General features: G+C 58.0%; 8 protein-coding genes across 8 annotated transcripts; 3 read left to right on the top strand and 5 right to left on the bottom strand.

The window, feature by feature from the left end:
- Positions 1 to 209: 209 nt before the first annotated feature.
- On the top strand, positions 210 to 2,778 carry UV8b_00362 (uncharacterized protein; the record flags this gene model as incomplete). Its single annotated transcript, XM_043137860.1, has 2 exons — positions 210 to 254; positions 343 to 2,778. 2 exons carry the CDS (start codon positions 210 to 212, stop codon positions 2,776 to 2,778), a joined length of 2,481 nt encoding a protein of 826 aa, XP_042993794.1.
- A 693-nt stretch (positions 2,779 to 3,471) lies between these two features.
- On the bottom strand, positions 3,472 to 5,051 carry UV8b_00361 (uncharacterized protein; the record flags this gene model as incomplete). The annotated part of the gene is made up of 3 exons (XM_043137859.1): positions 3,472 to 3,475; positions 3,551 to 4,860; positions 4,914 to 5,051. The coding sequence occupies 3 exons, from the start codon at positions 5,049 to 5,051 to the stop codon at positions 3,472 to 3,474; spliced, it is 1,452 nt and encodes a 483-aa protein (XP_042993793.1).
- A 2,165-nt stretch (positions 5,052 to 7,216) lies between these two features.
- Positions 7,217 to 10,028, top strand: UV8b_00360 (uncharacterized protein; the record flags this gene model as incomplete). Its single annotated transcript, XM_043137858.1, has 7 exons — positions 7,217 to 7,339; positions 7,434 to 7,571; positions 7,628 to 7,738; positions 7,806 to 7,952; positions 8,013 to 8,386; positions 8,500 to 8,794; positions 8,874 to 10,028. The coding sequence occupies 7 exons, from the start codon at positions 7,217 to 7,219 to the stop codon at positions 10,026 to 10,028; spliced, it is 2,343 nt and encodes a 780-aa protein (XP_042993792.1).
- A 419-nt stretch (positions 10,029 to 10,447) lies between these two features.
- UV8b_00359 (uncharacterized protein) lies at positions 10,448 to 10,810 on the top strand (the record flags this gene model as incomplete). The annotated part of the gene is made up of 1 exon (XM_043137857.1): positions 10,448 to 10,810. The coding sequence occupies one exon, from the start codon at positions 10,448 to 10,450 to the stop codon at positions 10,808 to 10,810; it is 363 nt and encodes a 120-aa protein (XP_042993791.1).
- Positions 10,811 to 11,043: 233 nt separating this feature from the next.
- Positions 11,044 to 12,846, bottom strand: UV8b_00358 (uncharacterized protein; the record flags this gene model as incomplete). The annotated part of the gene is made up of 3 exons (XM_043137856.1): positions 11,044 to 11,604; positions 11,751 to 11,872; positions 11,967 to 12,846. The coding sequence occupies 3 exons, from the start codon at positions 12,844 to 12,846 to the stop codon at positions 11,044 to 11,046; spliced, it is 1,563 nt and encodes a 520-aa protein (XP_042993790.1).
- A 964-nt stretch (positions 12,847 to 13,810) lies between these two features.
- UV8b_00357 (uncharacterized protein) lies at positions 13,811 to 14,136 on the bottom strand (the record flags this gene model as incomplete). The annotated part of the gene is made up of 2 exons (XM_043137855.1): positions 13,811 to 13,968; positions 14,040 to 14,136. 2 exons carry the CDS (start codon positions 14,134 to 14,136, stop codon positions 13,811 to 13,813), a joined length of 255 nt encoding a protein of 84 aa, XP_042993789.1.
- Positions 14,137 to 14,569: 433 nt separating this feature from the next.
- On the bottom strand, positions 14,570 to 16,000 carry UV8b_00356 (uncharacterized protein; the record flags this gene model as incomplete). Its single annotated transcript, XM_043137854.1, has 3 exons — positions 14,570 to 14,719; positions 14,872 to 15,314; positions 15,460 to 16,000. 3 exons carry the CDS (start codon positions 15,998 to 16,000, stop codon positions 14,570 to 14,572), a joined length of 1,134 nt encoding a protein of 377 aa, XP_042993788.1.
- A 424-nt stretch (positions 16,001 to 16,424) lies between these two features.
- UV8b_00355 (uncharacterized protein) lies at positions 16,425 to 17,952 on the bottom strand (the record flags this gene model as incomplete). The annotated part of the gene is made up of 6 exons (XM_043137853.1): positions 16,425 to 16,535; positions 16,613 to 17,075; positions 17,167 to 17,434; positions 17,532 to 17,614; positions 17,696 to 17,712; positions 17,824 to 17,952. 6 exons carry the CDS (start codon positions 17,950 to 17,952, stop codon positions 16,425 to 16,427), a joined length of 1,071 nt encoding a protein of 356 aa, XP_042993787.1.
- Between the last annotated feature and the right edge of the window lie 3,784 nt (positions 17,953 to 21,736).

Raw genomic sequence — 21,736 nt, 5'->3', positions numbered from 1 at the left:
ATAGTTCAGTCCGGATAGAGTCCAGCGTTCAGCCTCCAGAGTCCAGCCTCCAGAGTCCAGCCTCCAGAGTCCAGCCTCCAGAGTCCAGCATCCAGAGTCAGATCTAGAGTGCTATTGCACCCCCAGCCCACCAGCCCAGCCCAGCCCACCACGGCCGGTGCCAACGTTTGCCTTTCTCGTCGTCGGCTTCTTGCTTCCCATGACCAGCCATGACTCCGCTTGATATGGCGAGTCGCTCGGGGCCCGCCATGACGGTACGTACGACGACCAACAAAGACCACCGTCTTCCCTTTCCCGCCGCTCTTCTTGTTTGCTCATCCGAATCTCGTGACTCATACTCAGACTCTTGCGCGACGTGCGGCCCGAGCCACCTCCGCTTCCGGAGCCCTACCGGCTGCGTTTTCCGCCTCGCCAGCCCTCGCTGCTCGACGACGGCTCTTCTCCAGCGCCCACTCCCTTCCGCCTGCCTACGAGAAGCTCTCTGCCAAGTACGCCCAGGTGCGCAAAGTTCTCGGCTCCCAGCGCCTCACCCTCGCCGAGAAGATCCTCTACAGCCACCTCGACAATGTCGACGAGTCCCTCCTGTCCAACACGTCCGACGGCCGCGACATTCGCGGCAAGGCCAACCTGCGCCTCAAGCCGGACCGCGTCAACATGCAGGACGCCTCTGCCCAGATGGCTCTCCTGCAGTTCATGTCGTGCAATCTCGAGCGGCCCGCCATCCCCGCCAGCATCCACTGCGACCACCTGATTGTGGGATCCAGGGGAGCCGACAACGACCTCGAGGCGGGCATTGCCGCAAACAAGGAGGTGTTTGACTTTCTGGAGTCAGCCGCCAAAAAGTACGGCATGGACTTTTGGCCCCCCGGCGCCGGAATCATCCACCAGACCGTGCTGGAGAACTACGCCTTGCCCGGGTTGATGATGCTCGGTACGGACAGCCATTCGCCCAACGCCGGTGGGCTGTGCACCGTCACCATCGGCGTGGGCGGCGCCGACGCCGTCGAGGCTTTGGTCGGGGCCCCGTGGGAGCTCAAGGCCCCCAAGGTTCTGGGCGTCGAGCTGACCGGCAGCCTGAGCGGCTGGGCCTCCCCCAAGGACGTCATCCTGCGCCTGGCTGGCGAGCTGACGGTCCGCGGAGGAACCGGCTACGTGGTCGAGTACTTTGGCCCGGGCGTCGAAACCCTCAGCCTCACCGGCATGTCCACGATTTGCAACATGGGCGCCGAGGTTGGCGCCACCACGAGCATCTTCCCCTACACCGAGGCCTCGGCGCGCTACCTGCAGGCCACTCGTCGCGCGCAGGCCGTCGCCGACGTCGAGGCGCTGCAGAGCTTCCCAGGCGGCGGGGCGTCGTCGTCGTCGTCGTCGTCGTCGGGGCCCAACGACGCGCGCCTCGAGCTCAAGGCCGACGCCGGCGCCGAGTACGACCGCGTCATCCGCATCAACCTCTCGGAGCTGGAGCCGCACATCAACGGACCCTTCACGCCGGACCTGGCCACCCCGCTGAGCCGGTTCAAGAGCGCCGTCAGGGACCAGCAGTGGCCCGAGAAGCTGTCGGCCGGCCTGATCGGCAGCTGCACCAACAGCTCCTACGAGGACATGACTCGCGTCGAGTCCCTCGTCAAGGAGGCGGCCGAGGCCGGCCTCAAGCCCGTCGCCGACTTCTACATCACGCCCGGCAGCGAGCAGATCCGCGCCACGCTGGAGCGCGACGGCACCCTGCGGACGCTGCAGCAGGCCGGCGGCATCCTGCTCTCCAACGCCTGCGGACCCTGCATCGGCCAGTGGCGGCGGCAGGACGGCGTCGACAAGGGCACCCCCAACGCCATACTCTCCTCGTACAACCGCAACTTCCGCGGCCGCAACGACGGCAACCCCGAGACCATGAACTTCCTCGCCTCGCCCGAGATCGTCACGGCCATGGCCTACGCCGGCTCGTGCGCCTTCAACCCCGTCACCGACGCCCTCAAGACCCCCTCGGGCGACGACTTCCGGTTCTCCCCGCCGCGCGGCCTCGAGGGGCCCCCGGCGCCCTTCGAGCCCGGCGTCCCCTCGCTCGGCGTGGCGTCCCGGCCCGCCGACCCGTCGGTGCGCGTCGCCATCTCGCCGTCCTCGGAGCGCCTCGCCCCGCTCGAGCCCTTTGCCCCGTTCCCCGCGGCCGACCTCGCCGGGCTGCGCGTCCTCGTCAAGGTCGCCGGCAAGTGCACCACCGACACCATCTCCGCCGCCGGCCCCTGGCTCAAGTACAAGGGCCACCTGCCCAACATCTCCCGCAACACGCTCAACACGGCCGTCAACGCCCAGACGGGCGAGGTCAACGCCGCCTACGACCTCGACGGCTCCCGGCACACCATCCCCGAGCTCGCCCAGCGCTGGAAGGCCCGCGGCCAGGAGTGGCTCGTCGTCGCCGAGCACAACTACGGCGAGGGCTCCGCGCGCGAGCACGCCGCCCTGCAGCCGCGCCACCTCGGCGCCCGCGTCGTCCTCGCCAAGTCCTTTGCCCGCATCCACGAGACCAACCTCAAGAAGCAGGGCGTCGTGCCCCTGACCTTTGCCGACGAGTCCGACTACGACGCCATCGCCGCCGGCGACCAGGTCCGCACCATCGGCCTGCACGACATGCTGCGCAACCAGGGCAACGGCGCCGTCCACCTCAAGGTGACCAAGTCGACGGGCCAGGAGATTGTCATTGCCACAAGCCATGCCGTCACCAAGGACCAGGCGGGCTTCATCCTGGCCGGCAGCGCTCTCAACCTGTTATCCAAGCGCGTCTAAAAGTCTCTGGTCTCGGAACGATCAACCGACCCAACCCTCATCCACGGTGTCCCCAAGGCTTGGTCAGGAGACACTCTGTTGCACCATTCGGTCGAGTCACCCTTTTGTTTGTGTTTTTTTTCTTCTTATGATTATTGTTATCCTTCCCATTTTCTATTCATTTCCGTATCATCTCCTCGCACCATTCATTGTTTCTCCTGTAAGGAGGCAGGCGTCTTGGGATAGATGGGAGTGCATGCACAAACACACAAAAAAGTTGGAGCATCTTTTGGCAGCATATCAAAATCTTATAAAGCGAGACGATACGAACGAGGCTTGTTTGCTTGTGTGTATGCGCGTCGAGGCTGTGATACACGGACCTCCTTCTTTTGATTTTGCCTAGTCGTCCAACACGACTTTTGAGAGCCATTCGTGAAACAGACCAAATCCCAGAACGGGGTATTATGAACCAAACGCCCTTGCGAACATCTGACGCCCAATGTGTAGACCTCTAACTCCGACCTTGCAATGCTCATCAAGATCCAGGGGGGGGGGAGAAACGAGACGATAGATCTTCGACTTTCAATTGAAGAAAGAGACGGAGAAAAGAAGAGAGAAGAAGAAGAAGAAGAAGAAGAAGAAAAGAAAAGAAAGGGGGAAAAAAAAGAAAAGGAAGAACCCTCAAGCGCATGTGTTGCTTTTTCCTAGTCTTGTTCAGCTACAGATCGACCCATCGCCTGGGATTAGTCCTTGTTTGACCTTTTGGAAAAAATCTTTCGTTTCTTGCTCGCACCTTTTGGATTCTCGCTGCCTGATTCGTCTTAGTCTGTGATTCTCTCGAAAGTATTCACATGCTTTCCGCCATGCAGGATTTTTCCGAACCTCCTCAGGCAAGTCTCCCTCGGGCACGTCTCCAAAGTCTAGTGGTACAGAGTATGTCTGGGGCTGCGGATCCGGACGCTCGGGTAAGCCCCCCTGGGCCTTTGCTTCTGCTCTCCTGGCCTGAAGCTTGAGCCGTTCACTCTGCAGCCATCGAAGTCTCTGGGATACTTTGCCTAACCAAAACTTGCGACCGCCGCGTGCCCGAATTTCCGCGGATTTCTTCGCGAACCACGCTTCGGACCTCACGTGCATGCGGTGAACAGCAGGATTGGCATGGATGAAACGCACCTGGCCCCCGCTCGGCCACCTTGGTGCTTTGCTCGTGACAACCGAGTTCAGGACGCCGGACGGGGGTGGCGCTGCTCCCGGTTGCTGATATATGGCAGCGTCGAAGGCAGAGGAATCAAAGGGTCGTGGTAAGCCAGCCTTGTTTGTTCCTCTTTTTGTGGAACTTGCCATATGCTCGCCCTGGCCGGCAGCAGCTCCTCCCGCGGAGCCAAATGATCCCCCCGCCACAGGCTGAAGGGCCTCATCACCGACGGTTTTCCCTTGGGTAGCTTCGGTAGAGGCTTCATCATTTGGCGACGGATGAACAAGACTGGCCACGGAACCGCCGTTCTCGAGGCGAGACCAAGGTTGGAACATGCTGCTGTCTTGAACAGGCTCTTTACGCTTCGAGGCACGCGACTTAGTGTCTTGTACAGACTCGGTCGCGCCAGTGTTGCTGCGATCCAGGTTTGCGCAGATCTGCGACACAGGCACAGGTGACAAATCGGATGATGCTTGCGAAGAACGACTTGGAGATGGCGCCTTGGACTCGTACCCGGTGGCAACATGAATTGTTTCATGTGTAATGACCGACTCAGCATCGTCGTCCCCTTGTCTCCTCTGCCTTGAGGGCTCAAACGGCGCAGGAACCAGTGTTTCCTCACCAGGGGCTGACGCTAGACGCGATACTACTGTAGCAAGCGTATCTGTATTAACAAACGATTTGTTAATATGCTGCAAGGCTCCGTTTGGTACAGCATGGGGAGAAAATTCTTCCCTTATCAGGTTGACACCGTTGCTGCTATCCCGCTCGACAGAACCTCTTTGCTTGGAGATTGCAAGAGGGCGTTGATTCCAGGGTCCGTCTTGATATGGCGATGCAGCAGCAGCGGCTTCTGTGTTTACAGAGCCCCAAGGCGCGTCGATAGACTTGTGAGGTCGTATTGTCGGCTGCTGAAGAATGGGGCCACTCAGCGTAAAATCATACAAATCGCCCTCGGGTTTACAAGAGGCATGCGAGCTGTGACGGGGCCGCCCGTCAACTGGGGGGCTAGGTGTCTGGTCTCGCTGCCTGGAAGCTGGCGGCCGTGCGTGTCCATGATGAAGGCTATGATTCCGGTGCGGGACTGCGGTTGGTGAATCATGGATTAGATCCTTGCAGCGAGAGAGCTGTGACGGACGACGTCGTGGTGTCCTTTTTGCCCTGTATTTCTGATGGGGTCCGTTGGTCGCAGTACCTTGGGCAGCCGCATCGGCTGCCAGACTCCCTTGAGGCCATGAACAACCTGATGGCAGCACTCCCGTTGCCTTTGGGCTGTTCATGTTGCTCGCCCATGCCGAAGAGAGCTTAATGCTCGATGATGGGACCTGTCACAATTGCAACCCACATTTGTATTGGCCAAATCCGCTGTCTGTCAGAAAAGTGGAAGACGGGTCACTACCATCAGCGCAACGCCTCAGCGGCAACAAGGTATGGACATGGGCATGTGAGCGAGACGAGGCTGCGGCAAGTCTGTCAAAGGAGTTGCGTCAGAACGAGGGAGAGTGCCAAGAAGAAGAAAAAGGAGAAGAAGAATAAGTAAAGGAAGAAAGAAATTGTGTGAGAGAGGGAAAAAGAGAACAGGGAAGAGAAGCGGAAAGGAGAGGCAGAGAGTAAAAGAAACACCCGCGTCAGATCTTTTCAGTTTTATTTTTGGCAGACTTCAGCCTGGGAACGACAACGGTTATGAACCATCCTTTGGGGGACGCACATGATATTGTTTGCCGCGGCCTTTGGTCTTGTCCTGTGGGCAGTGACAAAAGAACAAGACTCCATATGATGCGACAGGTACTTGCTTTGTTGTTGGTCCATTCTTGAAAGCCAGGAAATCCATGAGAGAGTGGCATTCCGACAACAACGGCAAGACATGGAACCTGGACGAAGCAACCCTTGCAACGAGCATCCTGTCAACCCAAGGAGAAACAAAACGCAGGAGGTTCCGTTTGGTCAGACCTTTTACCATGTGGCATCACTCGCGGCGGAAGCAGACAAGTAGAAGAGAAAACAACGGAAACACGAGAGGAAGGAAAACAAGCAACTCACTGGAGCTTCACGGACGAGGAGCTCGATGGCTTCTGCCCGAGTGACTGAGATTTGCGCGGAAAAGTTATTAAATTAGCAAACGACACGATATCATGTGTCGTTGGGCGGCGAAATGACGAGACACTAACGAGGAAAAACTCGAGGAGTCCCAGCCCCAGGTTGGGGGGGGGGGGGGGGGGGGGATGGTTTGCGGTAAATTGAAATCGTCTCGATTGCGCCGCAGCCAATTACGGAACAGGCAGGCAAGAGAGAGAGGAGACGAGTTGACGCCAGCTTCCAACGGCGAAAGTGAGCCACAGACGGGGTCGAATCGAGTGAATCCAGGCAATCGAGGGAATCCAGGCAATCGAGGGAATCCAGGGAATCCAGGGAATTGACGGACTCGCAGAGGCCAGAGGTTGGCGGGCTTGTTGAGGTTTCGTCTGCAAATTGATGTCTGCGGCGAAAAGCAAGTCTAAAAGTCCGCATGTCGTCCTTAGCAGAGCTGACAAACAAAAAAGTGATTTGGGCGTGGAGCGGGCTGGGTGTCCCGAGGCTGAGTGGGGCACCAGGCTGGCAGCAGCTGGGACCCATTGCTCTCGTGCAGAATGGCCCACTCGCAGGTGCGGGCAGCTGCTGGAGTACCCGGCACAAGCAAGTACGGCACGATGCAGCGGACGAGTTTGGGGGGAGGCTGTACCCGGTACGTTCACCTGTGCGAACTTGTCGAGGTGTACTGTGCAGGATTGTGCAGATGCCTTAGGTAGGTAGTTTTGGCAATCAAACGCGCTGAATCAGCAAAATGGATAAAAATGGGTTCAAGTTCTGTTGAGCAGGAAAAAGGAAAAAAAAAAAAAAGGGTTGAAAACAAAAAAGGAGGGCGAAAAGAGTAAGCTTTACGCGGACCGGGAGGGGCTAGGAGAACCCGTGGCGAGGACCAAGGAGGGAGGGGAGCGCCTGGCAAACAGAGGCCGGCCGCTGACTTCATCCGTGGCCGCACGGCTCACGGCTCACGGCTCACGGCTCACGGCTGACGGCTCACGGCTGACCGGCCCCAAACCTCAATTCAACCAGACTGACGCTTGCCGCAACTCAACGTGCAGCTTTCGAGGCAACTTTTGCCAACTGGGATCCGACCCGAGCGCGTCTCTTTTGCATGCGCGGGCAATTGTGTCGCCCGGAGGTCCCCCTTGGCTGCAACCACTCCCCTCTTCTCCAACTCCTGCACGCGTCTTCCGTCTTCCTGTCATGGACTTTCTCAAAAATGCCGTGGCTTCTGCCATGGCCTCAGGGCCGCCCTTTCCCTACACCTTTGGCGACAAGATCGACATTGACGAGTCGGTTTTTACCCTATACAACGGAACCAAAAGGGTTCGTGGTTTGGCCTCCAACCACGTCCGTGACGTGACCATGCTTGCAACAACAACTAACTGGCTGACCTGGTCCTCTCCTCTTCTCTTCTCAGGAGGATGGCTCCAACTGCAGCATCTTCTCCTTCGACATCGCCACGTCCCGCGGCCGACTGCCCCTCGCCCGAAATGCGCTCAAGAAACTCCGGACGATGCGACATCCCGGTGTCGTCAAAGTGCTGGATGCCGTAGAAGTACGTGCTTTACATGACCCGAGCCAACGGCCGCAGAGCTAAGCATCGGGGACCAGACTGAAGCATATATTTACATTGCGACGGAACGCGTCGTGCCCTTGCGGTGGCATGTCCGACGTAAGAGTCTCGCCCCCGAAACCATCAAATGGGGCTTGTATACCATAGCGGTGCGCACATGCTCTCCTCCACCCTCCCCGTCAATGCTCCCAAGCGACTTGTTAATGGCGAAACCAGAGGACGGTCAAGTTTATCAATACCGATGCATCTTCGATACACGGCAATCTCAAAGTGGGATCCGTTTACACCTCAGAAAGCGGCGAGTGGAAGCTCGGCGGATTCGAGCTCCTGAGCAGTGTAAAGGATGATGAATCAGCCCTTTACGTGAGTATCAAGCTTTTGATCAGGCAATCATCGTTTGCGAGACTGACACCATGGCGCAAGACGTATGGAAGTTTGGTCCCAGACTGGGCGCGATACGCACCCCCGGAGATTGCGCAAGGAGGATGGGACGTCATCAAAAGACATCCTCACTCGGCCGTGGATTCGTTCGCCTTTGGCGCCTTGATATACGAAGCCCTCAATGGAGACTATAGCGGAAGCAGTCAAGCTGGTCAGACGAAAAACATCCCTCCACCCATGCAGTCCAGCTATAAGCGACTATGCAACGCGAATCCAAAAGCCCGCATCAGTATTTCTACATTCCTGGACCAAGGCAGCCGATCCGGCTCTTTTTTCGACAGCCCCTTGATCAAGCTGACTGAAGGAATCGACAACTTGGGAGTCAAGAGCGCTGATGAGAGGGATGAATTTTTAAGGTATGTAGGTTCTTTTCTTTGCTTGTTTTCTTCCCCCCCCCCCCCCCCCCCCCCCTTTTTTTTTTTTTCTTTTCGGCGTGGTTTCATTTGACCTAAACTGACAAGTCTTGAAGCAACCTCGATCAGCTGACGGATGACTTCCCCGAGGAATTCTTCAAAATGAAAATTCTTCCAGAGCTCATCAACTCGGTGGAATTTGGCGGGGGCGGCCCCAAGGCCCTCGCAGTTATCCTCAAGATCGCCGCCAAGCTTTCCAACGACGATTTCGAGACACGAATCATCCCCTTCATAGTCAAGATGTTTGGAAACCCGGATAGAGCCATACGAGTCTATTTGTTGGACAGCCTGCCATTAATGATTGATCGACTCCCCCAAAAGATTGTCAATGACAAACTCTTCCCGCATATTGTAAGTACCTGCCATGAAAGCCGGCAAGAGAACCAAACCAAACCAAACCAAAGCCTCCTCATTAACAACGACTGGGCAGGTTACGGGCTTCACAGATATGCAGCCAGTCGTGAGAGAGCAGACCTTGAAATCCGTCCTTCTCCTCATCACCAAACTTTCGGACCGTACCATCAACGGCGAGCTGCTCAAGCATCTCGCCAAAACAGCGAATGACGAGCAACCCGGCATTCGAACCAATACGACCGTCTGCCTCGGCAAGATTGCCAAGCACTTGGGAACCTCTTCACGGTCCAAGGTTCTCATCGCCGCATTTACTAGGTCTTTGCGGGACCCTTTTGTCCACGCACGAAACGCTGCTCTCATGGCCTTGACGGCAACAGGCGAGTTCTTTACTGAAGACGATTGCGCGACCCGTATCCTTCCAGCAGTATGCCCGTTGCTTATCGACAAGGAGAAGATGGTTCGAGATCAAGCCAACCGTACCGTCGATTCCTACCTCCAGAAAGTTCGCAAGGCAGCATCGGCGATGCCCGACTCTGCCCTGCTTCCCCAACAAGCTGCGGACAGCCAGCCGGCCAGAATGGGGACGCCGCAGCAGAGCGGGACGGCTGGCTGGACTGGCTGGGCGATATCGTCCTTTACCAACAAGCTGTCGTCAGCAGCTGGCAACATGCAAACCGCCAACGGTTCTGGAGCCCTTTCGCCAAAACCAGCCGCCTCACCTGGCCCAGAAGCCAAAAGGTTGCCGAGTGCGTCTGCTTCAAGCCTGCACCGTCAAGCCATCAGCTCACCCCCTCATCCTTCTCCCCATCCTGCCCGGGCTTCAGGCGCGTCGTCCCCCAACACAAGCGCGGTGGCAGAAGCCTTCCTACCACATGACGGGTTCGATGACGCCGTTGATGCCTGGGGCGAGATGAGCGAAGATGACGAGGGCACCCATCAAACAGCGGCGACAAGCACCAACAACGCGTCGGCAAAGGCCGTCCCTGTCCCGTTCGAGGATGGCGGCGAGCCAGACTTTGCAGGATGGTTGGAGGCTCAAGCACAGAAGAAGAAGCACGGCCCGAGTAAACCTCTGCCAAAGGGACTCGCAAAGCCCTCGACCGCCAAGAAGCCTGCTACCGGGGCTGCGGCCAAACCCGCCGCAAAGTCCGCGGCGCCTGCACCCAAGAAAAAAATCGACATGAAGCCAAAGGAGGTGGATGACGACGACGCATGGGGCGACGGATGGTAGCTGTCCGGGATGTGAGTCAATGAAAAACGACAAATCAACAATAGTGAATCCTGGCTTTTATTTTTTGCCTTTTCTTCTTCTTTTTCTTTTTTTTTTTTTTCGGTTTAGTGAGGTGATCTTGGATGTGAATGGCGTCGGGGAAAGACGGGGTTTGGGGATACCATGTGCGTGAGGTTAGTGGGAATCATTGGGAGCGGCAAACTAGACAATATTCCAGAGTCATTATTCGTGACGGCCCCTGATGTTGCCGTGCGACATGGAACGAAGAAAACTCCCCCCTCCTCAGGTACCCAAGTACCTACTACCTCCCATCCTTAAGCTGCATGCCCCACGTACAGAGTACGTGCTCGATCCAAAAGGGTCCGGGCCGAAACAGGCAGGGCGGTCAAGGCCCGCGGGGTGGCAGAAAAAAAAAAGAAATGGAAACATCAGCAACTCCGCATCCTCCCTCGCTCCCATCAACCCCAAATCGACGCTCGCCGCTCGACGGATACAACTCCCGACGACCCGTCCCGAAAATGGCGCAGGGCGCGATAAAACAGTCGGCCAAGGCGAAAGCCGCCAAGGCGACGCACTCCAAGAAACAAGCCTCCAAAGTCGGCAAGAAAAAGACCAAGCCGAGCGTCGACAAGGCGCACAAGAAATTCACGGCGGGGTTGACGGCCAAGACGGAGGCGCTGCTGGGCGAGAGGGCGGGACACCTGGAGCTGATTGGCAAGGGGAACAAGGGCAAGGACAAGAAGGCGACGATTTCCAAGGGCGGCTCCAAAAAGTTTGGCTGACCGGGCCGGGGGGTTATGTGGAACTGGGGCGACGGCAATGGTGCTGTGTTTGATTGGCTTGGTGGGAAAAAGGGGGGGGTGGAGGAGAAGGGAGATTTTGCCTTTGCTTTGTTGTTGTTGTTGTTGTTTGTGCCTTTTCTTTTTTTTCTTGCGCGAGACGAGTCCCGAGGCGGGCGATTATATCACGCGCCGAGGCCGACTCGGCTGGGCGGCGCGTCCGTCGAAACCGCAGTTCACGCAGGAGTACCCGTGGGGGAATCCCGATCCTCCGCCACGGCGTTCAGCAGCGCCGTCACGACGGCATAGTCCCTCTCGACGTCGACTTTCCACGTGGCGACGGCGATGCGCGCGGCCCGGGCGCCCGCCCAGCGCGTTCCCGAGATGTACACGTCCCTGGAGCGGTTGACGCGCTGCACGAGCGTGTCGTTGAGGCGCCTGCTCTTGGCTCTGAACAGCAGGATCATGAAGATGCCGTCGAGGGGGGCCGCGGGGTCCGGGAGGAGCTCGTAGTGCGGCGAGTCGCGCAGGAACACGGCCAGGCGCCGCGTCAGGGCGACCATGCGGGCGAGCATGCTGGCGATGCCGGGCCGCCCCTCGCTGAGGAGCACGGCGTAGGCGGGCAGGGCGCGGAAGCGGCGCGAGTTCTCGAGGCCAATGTTGAGCGGGGAGGGGATGATGGCGGCAGCGGCGTCGGCGTCGGCGGCGGCGGGAGCGAGGTAGGCGGCGTTGGGGTTGGCAAAGACGGCGGAGAGGGTCGACGCGCAGCGGGTGAGGAAGATGCCGCAGTCGTAGGGCTGTCGGTGCGTGCGTGCAACGTTCACGTCAGCTTTGCTGTTGCTGTTGCTTTTTGCTCCCCCCGGCTATACGGCTGGAGATAATGGCCCGTTTTGTATTTTTTTTTTTTTCCTTTTTTCCCCTCGTCTTCTTTGGAGCAACGTACCACGTTGAGGAGCTTGTGTCCGTCGAGGGTGATGCTGTCGGCCAGCTCGATGCCCTCTGTCCGCTGGCGAAGCAGCTTGAACTGCGGTTCGTCCTCTAGCGCGCGCGCAAACACACCCATTGCTTTGCCGACGCCGATCCAGGTCAGGTGTCAGGTTCCAGGGGTTCTTTTGGGGGGGGGGGGGGGGGGGGGAAGCGGCCACAAGCTGGTGCTCACCGCCGTCGACGTGGATCCAAGCCCCGTGGCGATCCGCCAGCTCCCTCACTCTCTCCCACTCCCGTCGTCCCTCCAGCGCATACCCTCCCGTGTTGACGTCGCCCGCGCTGATGGCTATGATGCTCGCCACGCCCGGCCTCCGCAGCTCCTCGGCAAGGGCGTCAATGTCCAGCCGCCACGGCCGGGCCTCGCTCCGCGGCAGCTCCTTGACCGATTGGCGGCCCAGGCCGACCACGCTCGCCGCCTTTGCGAGCGAGCTGTGCCCTGCGCTGGTCAGCACCTGTACGCCGGAGACGCGGGACGCGAGGCAGGCGGCCAGCAGGCCCAGCTCGCCGACGCCCCCTCGCTGCTGCTGCTGCGCCGCCGCCGCCGGCGGGAGCCTCCTCCCGACGACGGCCTCGCGCCCGCAGGCCATTCCTAGAATGTTGCTTGCGGTGGCGCCCGTCGTAAAGGTGCGCCCCTTCCAGACGTCGGCGTCGGCGTCGAGGCGCAGCAGCCGCGTGAGCATGCCCAAGGCGGCGTGCTCGACGGCCGTGGCCACCGTCTGGTCGGGCAGGTGGACCTGGACGTTTTGGTCGGCGCGCGAGACGACGTTGTCGGCCCACTCGGCAATGGGGAGCACGCCGCCGGTGACGAAGCCGTAGTAGCGGCTGGAGCGGGCTTGGCCGGTCAGGGCGGGCACGATGTCGTTGGCGATGTGGGCGGCGGCGTCGAGGGCAGGTGTGCCTCGGAGGTAGGAAGGGGAGCCGGGGCTGGGCAGCGACGACACGGCCGACTGCAGGGCCGCCGGGGACGGGAGAGTCGGCCCATGGGAGGCGTGGGGGTCCTGCCGCTCTGAAAGGCGGGACTGCAGGGAGGCGAGGTCGAATATGTCGGCCATGGGGGCATTTGGGGGGTTGTTTAGGCTGTGTAAGCGTTGGAAGGAAGGGTCAATGGGCCAGAACTTGGGCGGGGGCAGCGTTGTTGTTGTTGTTGTTGTTGTCGTCGACGGGAAAAACCCGGTCCGGAACGCCGGCCATGCCGGATGCCGGATGCCCGTCTATGCCGCTCGTAAGCGGTGGCGTTGTGCGGTGGGGCGTTCAGCCTGCCCGCCGTCGCTCCTTCCCGAATCCACGGTGGTCCCGTTTCGTCCTCTGCGCGGCTCGTCTTCACCTTGTCGTGTCGCCGTCGTCGTCGTCGTCGTCGTCGTCGTCGTCGTCGTTGTCATGGGCTGTCTGGATAACCCCTTTCCTGGCCGCATGCAGCCGGGAAATGGCACCCTCTCGAGTCTTTGCACCCATCGACTTGCCTGCGACCCGACCCGTCTTGGGATGAGCTGCATCAAAAGGTGCCCAGCTCGCCCGCGGGAAACGACCAGGCGTCCAGGCGTCCAGGAACTGTTCCCTGCAAAACACTCAACGGAAGGCCTCCGGCCGTACGTAGCCGTGGCAGGGGATGATGGCATGCATCCGTTCGGTGTATCTAGTGCCTACGTATGAAAGGGGCTCCAACAGGGCCGCATAAACCACTCGCCGCAGGTTTTAAAACAGCGCAGGCGGATGCGGTCAACGTCTGGCAATGACCACTGCCCAGGCCCAGGACCACCAACTACATGCGTGCAACCATCGACACGTCTCAGCGTCGACCAGGTCACATTCGCAACATGGCATGGCGAAAGCCCCGTGTCAAGAGCAAGAATTGACAATTGTTCCCGCCACCAAGCCCGCAGATGCAGATGTACATGTAGAGTCTAGAATGCGAAATAGCGCGCCCCCCGTATAGTATTTTTATACACGGCAAAGGTTGCCCAGCCAACGCCGCCCCGTCGCCCGCTGTCCGTCGTCCGTCGCCCGTCGACCACTGCCCTACAGTTTCGGAGCCTCGGCCACCGTGCCAATCTTGTACTTGGCGCCGTACTTGTCCAGGACCTGCTCGTTGTGGTACTTGTGGAAGGCCTTTGTGGCGTTCTTGCCGGCGAAGCGCTTGAGGACGATTTCGCCGCCGGGGTGCTCGGGCAGAAACTCTGCCAAAGAGGGGGGGGGTTAGCGAGACGCGGCGCTTCTTGACGGGCGGCGCGCTGTCAGCAGCACGTACTGGTAATGTCGTAGACGTTGTTCTCGACAATCAGCCACATGCCGTCTGCGGCGGTCTTGTGCTTCTGCACTTCGGCCAGGGTGTAGGTGTCGGACATGGCGGGCGAGGTGTGTTGAGGGGACGAGGAGGGCAATTGGGGGGAAGGGGAAGAGGAAACAAGGTCGAGTTGAGTGAGTTTGATGGGCGGTTTTGGCGCGATGGGTTTTTTACCTCGGCTCGTCGGAAGTTGGGACGGGCGACCGACCTATCATGAGGGCTGCATTGCTAACCCGGTGGGCCCGGCGCATGGGAACGACGGAACCGCGACGGGGAGTTGGACGGACGCAAGCTGCGGCAACGGTGGGCCAAAAAAAAAAAAAAAAAAAAAAGATTAGAAGATGCGAGGCGCGGCACACATGTGATGAGAAGGCGACGGCTGTTGTGAGTGTCCAAAGTTTCCGGGCGAGATGAAACCCCCTTGATCCAGGGCCCGGCCGTGGAACCATGTGACGGCCGCGCAAAGCCCCGGTCGGCGCCCCCGAACGGAGACTTCACACCTCGACCTCGTGCATGGGAACCCTGCGCCGCAGCGCGGAGCGGAATCGGTCCGCAAAGACGGCCGTGCCCCTGCAGTCGCTGCTGGCCCTCTTCTCCATGGCGAGCGGCACCCACTCCTGGATCTTGGCGATGCGGCTCTCATTCTGCGCCAACGCCACGCCGCCAACACGTCAGCCCCGACTGCGCCAAAGAAATAAAGGGGAGGATGACGGGGCGGGGCAAAAAAGAAGAGAGAAAAAAAAAAAAAAAAAAAAAAAGACGCGAGGCGCCAGGCGCCAGTGGGACAAAGACTCACCGACGGATGCGAGCTCAGCATCTCGGGCACTTGTGGCCCTCCCCGCTGCTGGATGTCTTCCATGCGCTGCCAGAACCCGACGGCCTGCCGCGGGTCGTAGCACGCCTCGGCCATCATCATCAGCCCGATGTAGTCGGCCTCGCTTTCCTGCTTGCGCCCCATGGGCAGGTAGTACAGCAGGTCCTGGATGTAGAAGCCGCCGACGCAGGTCCAGAGCAAGAAAAAGGCCAGGCCGGGCAGCGCGCCCGCGAGGAAGAAGAGGCTCCCCGCCGTGAGGTCCACCACCCACGCGGCCGAAAGGCGCTCCGCCACGTGCGACGCCGTGTTGTGCGCGACCTCGTGCCCCAGCACGGCGGCCAGGGCGTCTTCGTTGCGGCACACGCGGAGGAGGCCGCTGTAGACAAAGACTTTGCCGCCGGGGAGGACAAAGGCGTTTGCGTTTGCTGCCGAGGCGATTGGGTAAGCCGCCGCAGGCGAAACGAAACAAAGGGTGGGGGAAAAAAAAAATAAAGGAGAACTTTGGGAATCAAAGAAAGACAGGGGGGACACAAAGCAAGAAAAGGCAAGGGGAAGCAAAAGTGTCCATACTATCGTCTGCAATGACGCGAATCTCCCAGTCCAGCTCTGGCAAGCCGCTCACGCGAATCAGCTTCTTCATGACCCTCTTGACAACCGCCGTCCTGGGGTCCCAGTCGGGCAGGAAATGCCCGCCCGCCTCTTCGACCGCGCGGATCACGTATTCGGCGGTCCTGGAGAACTGCCACTCGACGAGCCTGTCCGACAGGAAGTTGAACCTGCGGCGGCCCGTGACGGGCACCGTCTGCGAGTTGGACAGGTAAAAGGCCACGGCGGCGACGACGGTGATGACGACCAGGGTTCGCGAGCTGCGCGAGCGGCCCGCCGAGGTGAATCTGCCGGCGGCGGCGTGGGAGACCAGAGGGCGGGCGACTCGGACGCGCTGGTTGGGATCGTCGGGGAAGCAGCGTCGACGGGATCGGGAGAGGAACCGGGTGGGGGGGCGCGAGGCCAGGGCCCGGGGAGCTGGGGGGACGGGGCGTGCGCCGCGGAGGATGGCCCTGCCGGTCTGTCGGTGAAACGCGAGCGCGAGCGAGGTCGTGAGAGTGGTCATGGCGGAGGGTGGTGCCTGCGGTGCTGTGCGTTGAGCAGACATGAGGTTGAACGGCGGGTTTTGGCCAGGCAGCAGCGCGGCTGGCGCCAGCGGCAGCGGCAGCGGCAGCGGCAGCGGCAGCGGCACGCGGTTAGCCGAGCGAGTCACGACGCTGAAGTGACGCAAGACGCAAGACAAGTTGACCCGTCGGAAAAAAACAAATAGAAAAAAAAGAAGGAAAAAAAAAGAAACAGAAACAGAAAGCAAGAAAAAGAAAAAAAAAAAAAAGGCCTATCAAAAGACAGTATTAAAGCGAAACAACGAGTTTCACGTCTGCGCTGCCCATTACGTCGCACTGCCACCACCCAGAGACACGCCATCATCTTCTAGCACCTCCTAACCCCCTCCTGAGCACCGTCATCGTCACCGATTCGCGTTATGCGCATCATGTAGCCATTTCCCCGGCATGCGGCTTCCTCCCCCACACCACAAAACATGGCATCCATGCATGTATCCTCGTATCCGACATTTCTCTCCGCACGTCGACTAGAGAGACCTTTCGCAAACACACAAGAGTCAGCAGCCTGTCCTTTCAACCCGTCCCCGAGCCGAGTTCCTCCTTTAGCAAATTACCTCGGTTTCCTCGGGTGTTCTAGCAAACGCCCTGCTGAACAGTCTCAAGGAGAAGCCGCTCAGCCCCGTCGTCATATTCGCCTCCCACAGCCTCCCGAGCTCCTTCAGGTCCTCGTCTTTGGGCCAGGCATTTGTTGGAATCTTGAACATGACCTCTCGAACATCGACGAATCCAACCCGCTGAAACGCCTCCCGCATGGCTGGGCCCATGACGGTTGGCCGATTACATTGCTCGGCGGCTGCGGTAATGTCTCCCATCCAGCGCGCAAGTGGTCCCTCTGGATCCAACGTGCCGTCGTCGCATGACACAGAAGAGTCAAACTCCTGTGATTCGAGATATCCGCCGGGCTCCAGTGCATCGTAGGCTTGCTGCACAACCTGCTTCTCGAAGGACGACCAACATCCACCAGTTCCCCGAGTGTGTATATAGTCGAACTTGTGCGAGTACTCCCAAGGCTCAGATCTACGGGTGGGCGCTCCTGTTAGTTCACATGCGCCAGCTATTGTTAACAGCATGCCACCGACAGGACTTCCCAAACCTAGTCAAAACGTACGAGTCTTCCACATAGAATTTCACGTTGGGAGGTACTTGGTCAGGTTGAATAGGGGACAAATCCGTCGCGATGATTTCCGAGCTGGGAAACAAGTCGCCCATCTGGATGGCCCAATCACCGAGCCCAGTGGCAACGTCCAGAACGTATCTCGGGGGCTGGAGTTGGTTCAGCGGCGCAAAGAATATCCTTCCGCGGAAGAGCTTCAAGATGGCCTGGCTTTGGATTTTGAGGCGATCTTGCTCCAGCAAGTCGTTTGGGAATGCATAAGCTGGCAAAGCTGGTCAGCTTACCGGAAGGGAACGGGAGCAAGATGAAATCTATGCGATATCGTAACCAAGAAACAAAAGAAAATCCTCACGACGCACATCCTGCCTTGTACGCGTGGTAGGTGCGACCAAACTCAACGGGAAAGTCTTGTACGCTACCGGTGAGCGAGGCAGAGCAATCTCTATGAGCGGGATAAGGTCAGCAATACCAACCCCCCAGCAAGTTGGTGGTTACATTGACTGGGACCAAGTTTTGAACTGACTCGTCAGGAGGATTGGACTGTTCAAGGGTGTGTAGAAATTCAAGTTAGTGACGTTGGCCTGAGTAAAACAAAGGCGAGCGTGGCGACACATTGGCATGAGTCCCGTGCATTCTATGCATTTCACTTACGTCTAATTCAAAGTAACTTCTTCTCGATGGCAATTTGAACGAGAATTGGAAGCTTTCAAGATTCGGTTGGGATGCATCTTTGCCCCCATCCATGACTCTAGAGTCGGGGTTGAGCTGCAGCATTCTCATCGAGCATGAATTAGCGAGTATAATAAGGGCGCAAGGGAACAAGGGAACAGGGAAACAAGGCAAACAAGGCAGACAAGGCAAACAACCAACGATTTATTCCTTTCGTCTTCGCGTTGGCGACACGGTGTGAGGAGAACTAGTCAGCGTCTAGTCGACCTTCTAGCATCCTTTCACACAAACGCCAATGACGTTTTGTGCAAAATCTGGTGGCTTCTCATTAGAGCTAGAGCTGGAGCGAACGAAAAAGGGCGGTCTGAATTAAGGTCTGAAAAGAGAGCGGCAATGGTAAGTTCTGACTTGCGGTGTCGTCTATTCAAGTAAAGAGCGTTCCAGGATAGGCCTGCAAACCATTGGCACCTGAATGATGTTCCATGGCGCTTCATGAACAGGCGGTACGGGACACGGGACACGGGACGCGGGACACGGGACCTCTGGTTGGCCAGGCCAATTGGAAGCAGTCAAATACTGTGCGAATTCTATTTCGTCGTTCGCCGCAAAGGTAGCCAGCCGCTGCCACTGCGGAAGAGCCGATGCTCGTTTTGAAAGTGGAATCTCATGTGCGAGCTGGCATCAGGCGGTAACCCCAACCCTTGAGTTCATGTCGCGCCGTAGGTGGAGCAGCATTTAATATGCGGTATTCCTTTAATATTACAATGCCTGGCTGCTAGCTATGTATAGCAGACGCACAAAGGTCATGAACGATTGACCGGCCATTGTCAAAGGCCGCACGATCCCCCCCCTCCTTTTTTTTTTTTTTTTTCGATTGTTGAATATATCACGGCCTGTCGTCTCGGAAGAAAGTTTGGTTCCAAGGGATGTACTTTGAACGAGACAATAAAGCCAAACACGCTCCCCGGGACAAGAGTCATGATGGCGGCTTTTGTTTGACGAGCACAGTCACTCGACTGCTACTCGGCTTGCCCTCAATCCTGGAGCTGAGATCAATGAGTCCCGACAAGTTGGTTCAGCTAATTTCCCAGCCCCGGAGTGGGCCAGGATTGGGGCGGGGGGGGGGGGGGGGCGGTGCCTTGCGGGCCGGGGTCGAGTCTGTGCTTGTTCCGCCGGCTTGGATTTGACAGAACCGATTCTTTTAGCTCGGAGCTATGGACCTAAGGTTGAGCAATTCTTGTTCGAGTACTCCGTACGGAGTACGACCTGGCGATTAGTGGCCGAGATCCCGACAGTCTGGTTCCGCCAACCGCAGCCCATAAAACCCGACACTTGTCGAGCTGTGCGTCGCTGTGTGTCGCTGTGTGTGCGCTTCTTCCGTCAGCACTCCAGAGTCCACAGTCCACGGTGGAGTTGGGTGGGGAGCACAGCTGTCCTTGATCCCGATTCGTAAGCGGTGCGACAATGTTGGCAGTGTCAAGGTTTGAAAACTGAGACACCCCAGCCTGCTACTAAGCCAGCGGCGATGCGAATATTGACTTGGGAAACGGGTCGATCAAGACACGGGCAATGGTGAAAGTTGGACCTGGCTCGTAGTGTGTATCGTACAGCAGCGCTCCGTTGCGGCGAGAGGGAGGGAAAATGCCGTCCCGCATCTAAACGTGGAAATACAAGGGTGACGTTGCAAGCCCAGCCCAAGCGCAAGAGATTGGAAAATAGCCTTTTGTCGCCCGTTGTCGCTCGGCGCCGGCTAGGATGTCCGACTCCCCCTTTGATGCCGCGGCATTCCGAGTTGACATGGATAGAAGCATCCAACGCGCACGACTCCAGTCTCCGTAGTCCGTACTCCGCAAATGCTTGGGCTTGATGGGCGAGCGTTGCGAACTGGTCATAATTCAGATGCGATGCAGAGATGCGGACAGGAAAAATTCGACATTGAGCCGGTCTGTGCATCTGCAATGCAGGCAGGGCAAAGACCTATATTCCTCTTCCCTCCCTCCTGCCTCCTTCCTGCCTGCCCCGCGCGTGGGTTCATTTCGGCGGAGAAGGAGCTATGCGTAGCAGTTGCCAACTCAAAACAGATGAACCGGAATCTGCTTTTGCGCAGCGGACAGTAGAAAGAAAGCGTCAACTGAAGCCTTGGCCGTTTCTCTTCAAAGGCAAAAAGATGGCTGCTGCTCTTCGTATCAGCCAGCTCATTTACAAGTCAACACGATGGTGCAAAAACGCGACGTCACTTTCATCGCAGGCGCCCTGCAGCTGCAGCGGAATTTCAAAAGAGATCAAAAACCCGCAACCGCCATCAGAAGCAAGCCTCGCTGCCGTCGAGATCAAACCGCTGAGCTAGCCGTCTGCAATGCAACCCTACCCAAAACCCAGGCAGCCATATTAGGGCCTATCAACGCACCGCGTGCTGACGTGACGGGAAAAGCCCGTGTGTTCTGGAATTCTTGGTTCACTGCCGAATACCTACCTAGCCAACACCAGCTAGGATTCGACGGGGGCCAGCAAAGCATCTGCTTCAAGAGAAGAGTGTCTACGGAGTCGAAACATGTCTGAACCGCGTCTGCGGCTGATGAAAGACTCGGCCACAACCACGGAAATGAAAAATGAACCCCCAGGACGCTTTTCCCGCAGCCACGGTTCTGGGACTCGCATGGAGCAGATGGCCCGATTTGTAGCGTTGGCCCTTGACCAGGCAGATCAGAAATCGTACGGGAGCCCCATGTCTGTCATGTATCATTTAACCCGGCGCCGTTGTTTTTACGCATCACAATCCGACTTTTCTTGCCTTATCTCGGCCCCTCGGATAGTCAAGCCTCCCTGCCAATGCAACAACTTGGAAGCAAGGCAAGTCCCTTCTTACTCTGCTGAGAAAAAGGCCCTGTTTCGTCCAACGTCGCCCTCGCTTAGATGGTCAGCCATTGCAGCCACGAATACCGAAGCATTGGCCATCTCCCCCCGTATTTTCACAAGGGGGCTTGCAAGGGACGATGCCATGGTGCAGTCGTCACCTCGACCTCTTGTTGGACTCTTCCCCGGTTTTCGTGTGTTTCTGCGTGTCATTTATCAATATCCGTAAGCACTCCGCACCGCACGAGATGCGTCTTTGTCGACCCCCGCTTCGTGTTTCTTGAGACCTCAACTCCGTACGGAGTACTCCGTGCAGCAAGTCTGTAAACACGACATGGACGGTGAACCCTTGTCCAAATGATGGGAGAGACAAAGATATGTCTCCAACTCGGAACCGTCGCATGCATGGAGCATTTGTCCAAACGGCCTCAACCTGCATCACGCCTGCCATGTTGCAGTTGTTTGGGCAGGATACGGATGACGCACAAGCTGCTAGCTCGTCTCGAATAACCGACGACTTGGCAAGATGTCGTTGCAAGGTCAGCTGTGCTCAGTAGATTCACCGAGTAACCAACCTGTTGGATCCGAGTTTTGATTGTATCACCTGCGCACTCCAGCAACTCGGTCGCCAGAATCAAAAGGGCCCAGATGACCTGGCAAACCTAGACATAATCATGTTCATTCGAATCGCAAAATCCACCAACCTAACCTACCATCATCACTTCACTCGCGCGTTTTGCATCCCAATCAAATTCATTCTACCTAGCATCATCGCCTGCTCATCCAGCGCAGTCGTATCACTTACCAGACCAGCCATCCCATCCCTTCTTCACCCAACCCGCGGCAGCACGCACGTCGGTCCGTCACATCTCCCTCCAAGCCTTCTCCCCCTAAATACGTAGTCTAGATATCCAAAGCAGCCCCTTTGGTATCAACATTAGCTCTCCCTTCTTTTCCTGCTGCTCACTACATGACGTCACATGTTTTTCTCCGCATTCGTCAGGGGGTATATAATCTAATCATCTAAGCCGCCTGCATCGCC

This window comes from Ustilaginoidea virens, chromosome 1, assembly GCF_000687475.1.
Source record: "Ustilaginoidea virens chromosome 1, complete sequence".
Lineage (NCBI taxonomy): Eukaryota > Fungi > Ascomycota > Sordariomycetes > Hypocreales > Clavicipitaceae > Ustilaginoidea > Ustilaginoidea virens.
The sequence above is the reverse complement of the archived record's forward strand: the minus strand, read 5'-3'. Positions and strand labels throughout refer to the sequence as shown.